Source organism: Anguilla rostrata, chromosome 9, assembly GCF_018555375.3.
Source record: "Anguilla rostrata isolate EN2019 chromosome 9, ASM1855537v3, whole genome shotgun sequence".
Taxonomy (NCBI): domain Eukaryota; kingdom Metazoa; phylum Chordata; class Actinopteri; order Anguilliformes; family Anguillidae; genus Anguilla; species Anguilla rostrata.
Genome location: NC_057941.1, coordinates 1,021,849 through 1,036,284, shown reverse-complemented (window position 1 = coordinate 1,036,284; position 14,436 = coordinate 1,021,849). Strand labels below are relative to the sequence as shown.

The following is a 14,436-nucleotide window of genomic DNA, read 5'->3' as shown; positions in this document are numbered from 1 at the left end:
TAAACTTTACCAGAACATCAGACTCACCATCCACAGCTGCCTGACAACATTCTGGTATGTGTCAGTAAAGGCACAGCTGATATTTAATACAATAATAATAATAATTAATTCCTGCAGTTGCTGTGATAATCACAATCCTGGAATGAGATCAAGAGACCAAAAATAATTCCCAAGTCATGTTTTATTTCCTATTAATACCTTTTATTAACACCATGCTATAAAATAAAATCCTGTGTACACATCCGTGCTGTCTGCGGTGCTGGCGGGAGTCACCGGCCGACGGGGGGTGGGGGGGTGGGGTGGGGGTGTGTCGGGTCAGACAGCCCGTGCTGGAGTGCAGGGAGGAGGAGGAGGAGGAGGAGAGGTGCTCTGAGGCTGGGACAGGGGCACGATCACAGCCAAACCTTCCAGTGCCCCTGTCCCATACACCTTCTGAGGGCTGATACAGAGGGGCACTCCCATCCCCCAAAAATAAGAATAAAAAACTAAAACCAAAGCATCTTTTAAGGCATGTCCTATTCCTCAAGATATGATGGAACTCTCTGGATTGGGTGAAACAGGTCGGCGTTTGTTCACTGTGGCTGTGCTGGAGGGCCTGGTTCTGTATGATTCCCAATAAATATGCACATGAACACAGCCCCCTCTCCTGCGCACACTACCTGCTACACAGGGCAAGGTGTTCAGGATGGGTGTGCTGTTCATAACCTCTGTGGACTGACTGCCCCAATTCAGTTCCTCAGGCAAAGTTTCATGTAATAATAGCAGACCACTTAATTGTCAAGTAATTCTCGTGGTGTAGGATCAGTACACCGTTGCAAAGTAGCTTACCCAAAGGCCACAAATCATAAAAATCAAGTTACAGTAAAAAGAAAAGAAAAAGTGAAAGCTTACATTAAATAAATACATGATCTAATATATGATATAATATGGCAGAATTCTGTAAACATTAACATGACATTCAATTAAGTTTCTTCTCGCTGCTAACCTTTCCAGGTATGTTCTCCATCAAGTCGTTTTTCAGTGCAGTCCCTGTGCACTTGAGCCCAACTTCATGAAGGACATGTCCAGTTTTGTTTTGTTTTTTTGGTTAAAGGGTCATAATTTCATTATATATTAAGCTCCGTGTGGTTTCAGCTGTGGGGATTTAAAAATAATTCACAAGGGTGTTCATCCCTAGTAATCTTTGAAAGTCACATTAAGTTGTTTAACTAAGTAATTATATATTTTAATATATTCTGAAGATGAACAGTGTACCCGTAAGTACTGTGATTAAGAAATCTCACCGATGCGGGCCAAAACAGTGAATATGGTTTGTCTCAGAGGCAGACTCAAGTCGAATAGTTTCCATTAGAAAGGCTTGTACAGTGACGGACAAAGGCCACAGGCCTATGGGTGGGACTCACTGCAGCATGAGGCGACCAATCAGAAACCCAGGAGCGTTGTCAATCACTCTAAATGACATGCAGTATAAATGAGTTTGTAATGAAGGTAGTTTTTTTTGTCCTCTTCCCTCCTGAATCGCCTCTCCGACGCGCTGAGGGGGCCCAGGCCTCGCTTCCACAGGAGAGCGCCCCCCAGTGGAGCGACCTGGCGCTCTGCCCAGGCCTCTGGCTGCTGTGAGCTTATGGCACAACTGAAAGAGAAAGTGAAACTTGGCCGCCGGGGCAGTCCTGTGTGTTTTTAAAAAGGGGCATTCCCAGCACCCCCGGGCGTCGGTCTCCGGCACACCTGACCCAGTCCGAGGTCAGTGCGAGCAGCAGGAGTAGAAATAGGTGTTCTTCTTCTGTCCCAGGTCCACTCCGTTCTCCCCTGCAGACAACAAACAGGGAAACGGAGCCTGAGGGGCCAGAGCCAAAATGGCCGCAGCAGGTTCAAATTCAGAGTAATCAGAGCCAAAATGGCCGCAGCAGATGGAAAATGCAGAGTAATGCTTCTGCTAGGCTAGCTGGTTGTGGGGGAGTGATGAAGAGGATCACACTCACCCCTCACTCACCTGGGATGACCTGGAAGTCAGTGTTGAGGAAGTCCTCTGCCATCTTCTGAAAGAGCTTATCTGTAAAGCAGGGTGAAAGCCCACCAGTAAACCATCTCTCAGCTGACAAGAGGCACTGTGGGTAATGCAGTGAATTACTGCTGTTCCAGTGTAATTGTGTCTGCACTATTGATGATTTCACTATAGCAATGTTTTGTAAATAATTACCTTCCCAGGAGCCATTTGTGAACACCCACTTCCTTAGACCAATTTGCTAAAATGATTTAGGAAATTAATTTGGGGGAAATGATTTGGGGAAACTGACTCCATGTTGGCTCCAAAATACACAATACTCTATGGTTGGGCTCTGCAGAAGTGTCTTATAAAGGAGGAGACAAAAAGGCAAGAAGAGGGGGAAAAGAAAAAAAAACAGGTGGACAGAGACGCCCTTTACGGGTGTGACTTAGACCTAGCACGGCAGGGAGGGGCGGGGGCAGCAGGGGGGCAGTGAGGGGAAAGGGAGAGGACAGGGAGGGGGCGGGGGGGGACAGGGAGGGGCGGGGGGACAGGGAGGGGCAGGGGGGGACAGGGAGAGGCAGGAGGGGGCAGTGAGGGGCAGTGAGGGGGCAGGAGGGGACACGGTGGGGGCAGTGAGGGACAGTGAGGGGGCAGGGTGGGGGCAGGGGGGGGGGGGCAGGGGGTGGACAAGGAGGCGCTGTATTCAGGCTCTCAGGGGAAGCACACAAGATGGCCGCACTCCAGTCAGAATTTGACTCTGCCACATACCCACATTAAAACCAGTCTTGCTGGATGTTTCAAAAAGCTGAGCCTTGATTTCTGGAAAGACAAGTCCACAAAAAAAACATTACAAATCAACGATTCACTGTCGTAACAGAAAACTCCAAATGAAAAAAAAATGCCATGACATGAAAAAGTGAAAGGCTTTTAAAACATGCTCACAACTCGTCCTCCTAAGTTGGTACGATATTCTCTCTTTTTTTTTTACCTGAATACAGACAAAAGCAACTAACCCTAACCCTCGCCTCAGCAGAGAAATGCCGGCGGCACGTACCATCTGCGAAATCCTGGACGTCGTGGTAGTCCACTTGGCGCACATTACGGTCAGCCTCCACCAGGTCATTTTTGGTGCCGCATAAGTAGATCTTGCAGTGCTTGAATCAGAGAAACAATGATATGAGTTCAAATGCAGATTTGGAGTTTAAAAAGTACACCCCCTGCCTGTTAAATCCCATACATCCTTTTTCCAAATAGTAAATACCTAAATCACATACGTGCACTTTAACACATGAAACCAGTTTATCCAGTTAAAAGACATTCATAATGATAACCCATACTGTGTGCACCACACCTACACCATAACCAAACTACACCCACACCAGAACTGCACTACAACTATGCTATAACCACGCTACACCCGCACCAGAACTGGACAACAGCAGTTCAACCACAGCCTGTACTACACAGAACCACTACACCCACACCATAACAGCACTACAACCACACCAGAATTCACACCAACTGTGCGACACCCCAACTATAACCACTCCTGAACTGTACTACGACTAGACTACAACCATCTCACACACACACACACACACCAGCAGTGGTGGGAGAAAGGCAAAGGATTCATTAAGAGGTCATCACACAGCCCTGGAGACAGAGCTCGCTGTGAGCCCGCAGTTATAACTTTATAATGCCAAACAGCGAATGGCTGAGAGCATGAACCACATAACACACATTCACAACGCTACATTAGCATGACCGCTCACAGTCACAAACTACATTAGCATGACCGCTCACAGCCACAACGCTACATTAGCATGACCGCTCACAGTCACAAAGCTACATTAGCATGACCGCTCACAGTCACAAAGCTACATTAGCATGACTGCTCACAGTCACAACGCTACATTAGCATGACTGCTCACAGTCACAAAGCTACATTAGCATGACTGCTCACAGTCACAACGCTACATTTGCATGACTGCTCACAGTCACAACGCTACATTAGCATGACTGCTCACAGTCACAATGCTACATTAGCATGAAATGCAGGGCTGCCAGGAAGTTCACTGATTTGTTTGCTTGTGTTGGGAGAGGGGGGTTCACTGATACAGGGATGAGATGTGATTTAAAAACGTACTTCTTCACAGTTCTGCAGCTCCTTCACCCAGAACTTGACGCGCTGAAAGCTGCTGCTGTCTGTCAGGTCTGGAGAGGGAACACACAGCAACACTCCGTTACGCAAAGACAGCTTCCACAAAATGAGAAATGGGACATTTCTAAATCAGCGAGAGAAGTGAAGCACTGTGATCAGCGGCATTGTCTGCCGTTGCTGTTCCTGTTCCATCCAACAGACAAGACTGGCTGAGAATAACAGAAAAATGCAGGAACTTCTCAGTTGGAATTTTCCACATGCGGTTAATTCCGTTCTCGTAATTTCTTAAACGGACTGTTAAGTAACTGATGCCTCAATTTAAGGAAACAAAGCAACTTGCACAATTACAAAATCTCCTATTACTACCACATAAACAGAAATGTTTAGCTGCAGTGTCAGCTTGGTGCTTTTTTAATATCACAGAACATTAGGATGGGTATGACTCAACCACACATCCAACAGCCTTGTGAATGCAGAGTTCTACACTTAGTACGTCCGGCCCAATAGATTTGAAGGGAAAGCACAATTTGGAAGTCTATTTGATAATGAGAATTGGTATCTTTTGTAGGCGTCTGAACATTCCACAGGGCCAAATGCGTGATAAGACTTCTGCCAAAAGACTCAGAATAGTGGTGTCTGGACCAACCAGGACAGAATGAGTCACTGTGTGTGTGTACAAAGCTCAGTTTGGCTCAGGAAAAATCCCTGCGTATAAAAAGTGCTTCTGGAGGCTGAATTATCACAATTCAAAACTCTGTTAATTAGCTTTTCCAACACTCATATTCCACATGTACACAGTCACGCACTTAGAGGGCGGCCAAGCTGTTTAAAAGCCTGGTCTGTAAAACCAACGCGTTTATAAGACCCTTCCAACACCATGGACCGTATTTTCCAGTGCAAAGCACTGCACTCACCAAAGCAGACCACCGCAGCCTTGGCTCCTCTGTAGTAAATCCTGCTCATGGCTTCATAGCGCTCTGATCCAGCAGTGTCCTACGATTTAAAAAATCATCACATTTACCCAGCTGTGCAAGGAATCCACTCAGACTGCTCCCATGGGGAGACATTTTGTGTCACAGGCAGCCTGTTGGCAGCACGAATCAGGGGCCGTTCCACAATTAGCTGGAACTGACTGCACTTCCGTGTCAGACGTGGCTTAGTAACGACTTAAGCACCAACGTTAGTGCTGAAAGATAAGTGTGCACGTCTCAGATTATCGGTGTGTTCTGTGCTAGACCTCCCTCCCCAGTAGCAGGCCCAGCGCTCACCCATATTCCCAGGGTCACCATGCTGTCTCCCACCTGGACCTGTCTGGCCACGAACGCAGCTCCGATAGTCTGTGAGGAGAGCAGCGTCAGTCAAACGGCCACAGCAGCGTCAGTCACTGAACAGCCACAGCAGCTACAACAACCTCTTCCACCAGCATTAATAATAACCCCCACGAGTAACCAGCAGAGACATAATGCATGAAGTACAGGTTACTTGCTCGAAAGAAGTGAAAAGATGAATGATGAATGACAAAAGCACAGTAACGTTGTAAAAAATACATTTTAAAAAGACAGCTATGCAGTCCCATCAGTGGGAGAAACTTACATTCTGATACGGCCCAACGAGGAATCGGTGGTGTACGAATCTTTCTACCAGACTGGTCTTGCCAACGCTCTCCTTCCCCAGCATGACCACCTTGGCATCGATGCGGTGGGCACTCATGGTGGACACTGGCTGGTGGGGTGAGGTGGGCTAGGGTGGAGGGGTGAGGTGAGTTGGGTAGGGGGTGTAGAGGGACAGGTAGAATCCGAGGGACAGGATCTGGCTGTGGTGTGTAGGAGGTGACCACCCTTTTTACAATGATGCTGAAAGAGATGGCAAGAGTATTATTTTGTTTTTTAAAAGAGTTTTTTGGACACTTAAGTGTGGTGTACTATGGAACTGTGTTCTTACACTGTCTTTTGACAAGAATGTTCTCCTTTGTCATCTTTGTCAAGATTAATGATTTATGTTATAGAACACAGATTTCTTAACATGCAAGTAAGTTAATCAACACTGCAAGGGACAAGATATAAATTTTGGAGAACAATGCGGTCTTAACATAACGCATTTTGAAACAATAAGTCAGCAGATCTATTCAGCTCTATATAAGTAGCTTGCAAAAGGTTGTAGCTTGTTCATTCACACCGTGCACTGCCTGTTACTGATAACACTAACAGAGATGGGTATGTGTGCAATAAGGTGAGGCCTCTCACTGACTCTTATTTACAAGACAGCCAGCTAGCAGCTAACCTGGGGCACTAGCTAGCTAACAATCGAATATTCCCCACCAAATACAAAGGCGAAGACTTTGTATTAGCAAAAACCAAACCTCATAAATATACATTTCAGATCTAAAGATTATCCAGTTATGCGCCAACGATATACTGATGTTTGTAGCGAATAGCAACAACACCACGTTAGCTGTTTACACAGTCCGCGTTAGCTGTTTCTCCGTACTGACCACACCACAGCGGGCAAGCCCGGACCCTTCGCCCGTGTTTACCGTCAGTAACAAGAGGTAGCCTATATGTATACCCAAATAAACATAAGTGTCAACAGCGCTAACAACTGAAATTCACAATAAGCTTTCGCCTGGTCAACATTTAACATGCTTATAAGCTTTCTGGCTAGCTAATGTTAATGCGAATGGTATACCGAGGTGGCTACCAATGTAAAGGTACCATAACCGTTATCGTCCCGCTAGCGCTGGATATTTACATTAAGTTAGATAACTGGACATCAGCCACTTACCTAGTAAACAAATTCTAAATCTCCACATTGTTTCCTGTCAGTTGAACATTTGGCATTGGAAGATGGAACACAACCACAATGTTGTTGGTAGGTATCACACAAACGGCAGTAGCCCGATGTAGCTAAAGCGTTCAGTTTACTTCCACCTTTCTCTTACTATATAAGTTACACAGCCGTCGGCTGCGCGCTGGGCTATGATGAGACAGACCCACAGCAACCACCCTTAAACGGGAGGGGACATAGAAGGAGTAGTTAATTCCCATAAATCACTTGCTGCGGAGAATTGAAATTAATACTACTAGGCTAGACTATACCGAAATAGAATATTTGAAATAATGAAACTGAGAGCTTCCTGAAAGCCCTCAATTCACCTACCAAGCTGAAGTTATTAAGTTATTAAACCTGGTTTTTAAGGATCTCAATTGAACAAAAGATACGAAAGCGATCCCTCTGGCGGCGAGATGCTATAACGGCGGCTGTTTTTGCTTTGCATCCAAAAAGAGAACAAAGTATTTCGAACAGGTAAAGGGGGCAGTGTGGTTGAAATAGGCTACGACAGAAAGTGAAACCTAGAGTTTTTTTGCGTTTAGTATTGCTCAACATTTTTATGTTGGATGAATCAGAAGTTTATATGGGTATTGGTTGTAATGAGTAGTTTTATTATTCTTTTTAAAATCAAGGTAATAAAATTTTCTTCTTTCTAAAAGTATATTAAGCATCTTATGATTATGTTATTTTGTGTTGTAATTCTGTAAGTTTTTTTAGTGGGGAGAAGCACATATTGCCAATTGAAACTAAGCTTTTGTTAAGTCACGCAGCCTTGGTGCTCCTCGGCAAAGTCAACTGGGGAGCATGCGCAAGGAATAAATGTCAACATGTCACTACAGTTTGTCATTGCAGTAACTTTTCGTCAAATGTGTTCATCCATTTTAAATGGGGTGTTGTTTTCAGCGTTAATTTTACGCCATCACATTAAGATAGTTGGTGACAGAAGGTAAAAGTGTCAGTAAACTCCCATGTGTTCCCTTGGGAAACGGGGTGTCTTATTAACTTTATCACAATTATTACAGCATAACGCAGCTTTTGAAGGATAACAGGCTGTGTGAATACCGCCTGATTTGTTGGGGGGAAACGACAAGTTCGTCTTTGTTTTCTTTTGGCCGCAATTTTTAATAGTTCTCGTAAATAACACATTTGCATTGTTTAGTACTTTAATTGAGTGTTGTTGGCTGGTAAACTACAGCTCCCAGTATCCACCGAACACACGGCGACCTTTTCGATTGGTTAAAGCACAGAAGCGTGAATGTTTGCTGTTTCCGTGGCTGGTGCAGCGACGCCAAAAGCTGCTCTTCCGTCCCATTAGAAAAAATGGCTGAAGAGGAGGCCGCGCAAACTTCTGTGGGAATTCTGCAAGAAATTTACACTTCTCCGTTGAATCTGAGCTTGTTGTGCCTTTGCCTGTTTCTGTTGTACAAAATAATTCGCGGAGACAAGCCTGCAGATATGGGTGAGGTCGAAGAACCGTTACCAAAACTAAAGAAAAGGGATTTCACGCTATCAGAGTTGGAAGAATACAATGGAGCGACAAATCCAAGAATTCTCATGGCTGTCAATGGGAAAGTGTTTGACGTTACAAGAGGAAAGAAATTCTACGGTCCAGGTATAGTGCTGCCATCGGATCTGTGGTAATATTGAGCTAGCTACTGTGGATAAGATTTGCGAAATTATGTAGCAACTTGGCTAGCTTTCAAGCTACATATTTACATTACTTTGACATTTAACCAAGTGGATAATCAGATAACGTTAGTTAGTCAGGTAGCTGGACCTAAACGTGTAAACGTTTGCTTTTGAATTTGTGCCATATAACTAGGCAAAATGTCGCTGCTTTCCCCCCCCCAGAAACGATCCAGAGAAACGGTTAACGTTACTTCAGTTTTCTAAGCATAGTTCAGTATTGTTTTTCTGCCCCTTCCCCTGGTGTGCGTCCGCGGTCATATTTCACAACACTTCTGCTCTCCAGTGAGCCGAGTTACCCATTACCCATTTGACTTTATACCTACTAACACCACGCATGTTTACTGTATGTTTATCGTAGATAAAACTGTCGAGTTGAAGTTTCAAATCCGATGATTCACTGGTCAAATACTAGCTAGCAAACTAGCGCAAACATGACATGAGATCTTATGAGAGATGTTGGATCAGTTGCGGTTTGGTAACTAACGTTATCTTAAAAAAAAGAAAAAAAAGAAGAGGCAAACCAAAAAAAAAAAAAGTTTTTCATCGAGCAGCTGGCTATAAATAGTTTTTTTTTTTGGCAGAAAGTATTTGCATGACTAAAGCAGTCACTGGGTCTACTCTAACAGAGCTTCTTTATAAGGGCAAATGTCGTTTATTTATTTATTTACTTAATCTTTGCCGTTTAGCTACTGCTTTTCACTGGGTGCTTCCATTCTCAGATTGGCTTGATATCTGCCTTCTCAGATTCCTCTGCACTCCTCATGTGTATTATATGCGTATTAAAATGGCATTTAATAATAATGAAGGATTACGAAAGTTCAGAAAGCGGTGCCTTGTTTGCTTACTGACTTCGAGGATGGTCTTGAAAGTAATGTTAAGCCAGATGTCAAATCAGGTAAACGCAGGTTTTGAAATGGTGGTCTGCTCCACACGTCCCTGCCCTGCCTAAAACCCGCCGCTCATAACTACACCCAAGGCTGTGATTCGGGACGAGCGCGCGCTCTGCCTAGGAGCACCGGCTGCTCTTATCACAGAACAGTCCGCTCCCACAGACAGAAGTCTGAGGAAGACTCTTTTGGTGGACTTGCAGACGCATGAACAACCAGCTGGGGTCGCTAGAGAGCAACTGGCCACAGATCCCTACTTACTGAACCCACCCTCCTGGGAAATGCTACCTCCAGTTAGGGTTCCCCCTGCTGGGCTGGGGTGGGATGGTACGCTGTTTCCGTTGCTGGGGGAGGGAAGCGTGCGCTCAGCAGCTGTCGTGTCTCTCTTTCAGAGGGTCCGTACGGCGTGTTCGCGGGCAAGGACGCGTCCCGAGGACTGGCCACGTTCTGCCTGGAGAAGGACGCGCTGAAGGACACTCACGATGACCTCTCCGACCTCAACGCCATGCAGCAGGAGAGCCTGAGCGAGTGGGAGACCCAGTTCACCCGTAAGTCTGTCCTTCTCCTGCAGGAGACGTGTGCTACCTCCCTCTCTTTGGGTCCAGTGCCCAAGCTGCTCTTACATCACTGGCAGCCACAGAGTGTAGCCACAGTCCAGTTCAGTTTGGTGTAACAAAAACAAAAATGTCCACCATGTCCCTGCAGTTTCATAATCCCAAAGCCACACAGAACACGTTCTGCGGCTGTAGCCTTCCTTGACTGGTGTATGATACTGTGATGTGTGCTCAGCAACTGCTGAACCTTTCGTTTCCTGTGTGGCTGATTACGGCTGTCCCTCGATTGAAAAGATAAATAGATAAATAGGAAGTTTTTGCTGAGCGGGGAGGAGGAGGGGGAGGGGAGGGGAGGTGGCTCAAGGCTGGCGTGTTCCAGCCCGGCCCCCTGCCCCCTACCCCCCGCCCCAGGGCCACGCACCTGCAGTGTGACGGTGTGCCGCGCCGTGCCACCTGGGCGTTTCGGGGGGGAGTAACAGGCGCTGTCTGTGTTTCCTGCAGAGAAGTACGACTACGTGGGCAAGCTGCTGAGGCCCGGAGAGGAGCCCACGGAGTACACCGACGACGAGGAGGCCAAGGACAAAAAGACCGAGTAGCCCCGCCCGCCCCCTTGCCCCGCCGGCCCCCGAGCCCCGCCCGAGCGTACGCGGCGAGCGCGCGCCTGCAGTACCGCAGCGCCAGCCCCTCCTTTCTGCCCCCTTACTGCATTTAGCTGCCGTTGCTCGAGACGCTCAGTCCCCTATTAGTACTATAATCTCACACCTCTCTCGTACCTTTCATTCAGCCTGATTCGCCTTCGGTTTCCCTGACGCTGTCTGACGGTAGATTTAGGTTGCGTGAAGTGTGTAGTTGCAGCAATTTGAGCATTACTGTAGTTTTTTGTGTGAATGCTGCATTCACAGTTAATGCTGTGGCATTCATAGTTGGTAGGTTGTGCGATGGTTTTGAGTGCTGCGATACCTTCTCATGGGAACACTGCTCTATTTTGTTACTGTAATATTGTGTGTCTGCCCATTTGGAAAGTATTCAAGTATTTTTGAATGAAAATTTCTCAATATTACGTAGTTATTAAATACGTCGTTCGATTGTTAAGAATGTGATCAGATTGGGAACAGAATCTCCACTAAGTCGGGATTCAGTGAAACGGCTTAAATGTCGGAGCGTAACATTCCGTTAAAACTTGGCTCACGTGTTGTAGTGCGCATTGTCGTTCCCGCACCGGGGTTTTTCCACTTTCTCAGCCCAGAATAAACTATTTTGGCCGCATGTCAACAAAAGCTGGAAAGTAGCTCAAAGCCAAGCACTTCCACTTTGCCCTGTGGAGTTAAGTGACTGAAGGACCAGTGAAATTACTGACCAACTCGCCCATGACATTTGGACCATTTCCTTCTTTCTCGGCAGGCTGATTAGGCTTTGGGGCGTGTCCTTGCACGAGTCATTCGCCGTCTGAGATTCGGTCCTTTCTCATGTTGGATTTTCGCAGCACGCAAAGATTTAATTAAAGGGAAGAGATCAAACAATACAAAAAAAAAAAATTAAGCAAAAATTTCCGCTTGGAAAATAATGTGAATCTTCTACCAGCTTCCTGTCAACTCACCGAAAGCTTGTGAAAATAAAAGTCATTTGCTGCTATTTCAGCTGATTTTCATTTTAAACATATTCTCTCTGATCAAGTTTCAGTGATCAAATGCCATTTTGAATTTCATTTTGTAATAAAAACACATGCATTGTTCTTGCATATTCAGTTCTCACTTAATTTGATGCTCAGGCCTCTGGATAGCGAGTTAAGCTGAAAGTCTCAGTATATTCCTGCTGTATTTGTTAGTTCAGTGTTGAAATGCAGGTTACGGTTGGTTGTGGGAGAGGCCGGGTCCATCGCTTGTTATTATGAGCTTAGACATGGCCCTTGAACGTGCCTTGGTCATAATATGAATTTGCTAAGTTTGCGAATCTGCTGAGTATCAGAAAAAAGCGTACTTTTTAATATTGTTTGCTGGCTGTCTGTTTGATCTATATTTGTCACAAGCAGTAGGAATTGCACACTTTGCTGGTATAAATAGCTGAATGGTTAAATATGAAGGTTTTCCAGGCTTCTAGGTAGTCTTTATCTGTACTTTAACAATATACTATGCACACCATAATGTCATTACAAAACACTTAAATTCTTTATTAAAGCAGAATGATATTGGCAATATTGTAGTACTGTTGGCTTGACAAAAGGGTGAGTAAGTCTGTAACAAAATGAGGTTTTCTCCTTGTTGGCCACTCTTATAATGAAGAACACCAGGAGTCTAAAGATCAGTTCGCTCAGTCTCAGAAATACAGTGTAAGGACGAGGCCTCAGATGCTAGTTTGTCACGGAAAGATTCCTGCTAACTAGTGCCAGTGGCATTCTGTTTATGACTTTGTGACACATTTGAAAATTATATTTGCCACATTTCTCCTCTCCATTTGTAATGAATAAAATAAAACAAATCCTTATCCTTAATGTGAACCCAAAGTCACCAAATTTGAGATTAAAAGTAAAAAGAGACTTTTTTTTCTTTTTATTGTGTTTACTGCTGATTAAATTGCTATTGCTCAGACTGATGCTAATGGCTAACCAAATAGATGGATTTTCATGAACTTCCCGAGATTATTTCAGTTTTTTAAACATCAAAACATGCAGTTTTGTTGTGCTACTAATTTCACCTTCACATTACATGGAATACTTTGTTTTGGAAATGTGTTTGTTTTGCCATCGTCCAGAATTGAATTCTGCAAAAGATAAAAAAGGAAGAATAATCATGCTTAATGTGTTTTGGGTGGTAATAAACCACCCCTGGAGCCTCCCACCAAATCCCGGTGTCAAAATGAATGTTTAGTGCCCCAATCCTAAAGAGCCTTACTTTGAAAATGTACAATGATTAAGGGAATGATTTCTGAAGGACTACAATACCCATGATCTGTTTACCTGCTTTGGGACACACATTGGTGTTCACTGGTGTCTCAGAACTGTGGTGAATGATGTCTACATTTAACATTTGCGGTTTAAACTTCCATGTATATCTAAAATGAATTAAAGCTACCTTTACAAACCTCTGCTCATTTTGTTTGTGTCTATGTTCCAGAACAGAGGGGGAGAGATTTGGACGAGTCTGGCTCTTTGATAGCAGGGAGGCATTTGGACAGCAAGGTCTCAGACTAACTTAGGTCTCACACTGATAAAATCAGTTCAATTCATGACCATTTTAATGGAGAATTTGTTTCAATGCTTTAAAACATAAAACAATAATGATTAAAAAAAACTTCTCAATTAATTTCCATTGGCTCCGTCAGGTCATTTTTGTTTTAAATTCACACTTGTGACACAATCCCATTTTTTCTGAGCAAACTGCACATTGGGTAATATTACAAACGTGAGAATTCTGCATTCCTTTTAAAATATGTTGGCCAACATCCACAGTTATCGTATTTTTTTAACCACTTGTGTATTCAATGCTTTGGATATCACTGAAATAAGGGGAAGTGGTCTGATGTAGAAATAAGTCACTTTAGCTGTTATTATGGAATGTGTCTGGAATAGTAGGTAAGTAACCTCAGGTTTGTTACAGTGACTTTGTCAGTATTTGGGAGTTGGGTACAGTTTTATCTAAATCTGAGTGCTGAATAGCTGCATGATATGACAGTGGCGTACGTGGTAGGTAGAATGAGTTCATGCAAATAGCATTCCTGCACAAAGATCAAAATGGTGCCATTTAAGCAAACGCTTGGAGTGTCTGAACATTCTGTCTGAACATTCTGCACACCCAAAATGTTTCCAGCACTGAAGTACTGTTCAAAAGCACTACTAAATTTACAAAAATTATATTGCATTGCAGTTATATATTTTTAGTAATGTAGCCTACATTAGGTGTGAGAATGTTAAGATATTTATGAATGTCTGAAATATAACAGTCATTCCATTAAATTGATTTGCGATTGAGGCTATATATCTGAATCCCTCATAGTCTCTATAAATGGTAAATATTTTATGACTAGGACATTAATGCAGTGCTTCTTCAAGGAAACCAAACTACATAACTGCACAAATAGGCAATAATTGTTAACTTTTTTATTGAATCATGTTTTTAGTGTAGGGGTCACATGACAATCATAAGGCCTATATGAAGTGGTTTTTATGGCTACTTGAGGTGTTCTGATAGCAACATTCTGTTGAATAGCAGCAGTAGCGAGTAGCCTGCTGTTAGTTAAAGCAGATTCAGAGATCAGCACGGTTGTGTGTGTGTGCTTTGCATGTCAGTGACATAAGGGAGTGTTTGCAGATATGAGGACAATGAAGAATGT

At 44.1% G+C, this 14,436-nt stretch overlaps 2 protein-coding genes across 6 annotated transcripts; one reads left to right on the top strand and one right to left on the bottom strand.

The window, feature by feature from the left end:
- Positions 1–163: 163 nt before the first annotated feature.
- On the bottom strand, positions 164–10,658 carry rab24 (RAB24, member RAS oncogene family). 5 transcript variants are annotated; one of them, XM_064349652.1, is made up of 9 exons: positions 10,532–10,658; positions 5,745–6,004; positions 5,420–5,488; positions 5,066–5,144; positions 4,137–4,204; positions 3,045–3,144; positions 2,759–2,809; positions 1,994–2,053; positions 164–1,809 (listed from the first exon to the last, which is right to left on the bottom strand). In XM_064349652.1, exons 2-9 carry the CDS (start codon positions 5,859–5,861, stop codon positions 1,745–1,747), a joined length of 609 nt encoding a protein of 202 aa, XP_064205722.1. In that variant the 5' UTR covers positions 5,862–6,004; positions 10,532–10,658; the 3' UTR covers positions 164–1,744. The 5 variants fall into 5 exon arrangements, with proteins under 5 accessions (XP_064205722.1, XP_064205721.1, XP_064205720.1 ...); XM_064349651.1 differs by lacking the exon at positions 10,532–10,658 and adding an exon at positions 9,845–9,983; XM_064349650.1 differs by lacking the exon at positions 10,532–10,658 and adding an exon at positions 9,827–9,969.
- Positions 8,156–13,192, top strand: pgrmc1 (progesterone receptor membrane component 1). The gene is made up of 3 exons (XM_064349654.1): positions 8,156–8,592; positions 9,949–10,104; positions 10,612–13,192. Exons 1-3 carry the CDS (start codon positions 8,301–8,303, stop codon positions 10,704–10,706), a joined length of 543 nt encoding a protein of 180 aa, XP_064205724.1. The 5' UTR covers positions 8,156–8,300; the 3' UTR covers positions 10,707–13,192.
- The last annotated feature ends 1,244 nt before the right edge of the window (positions 13,193–14,436 follow it).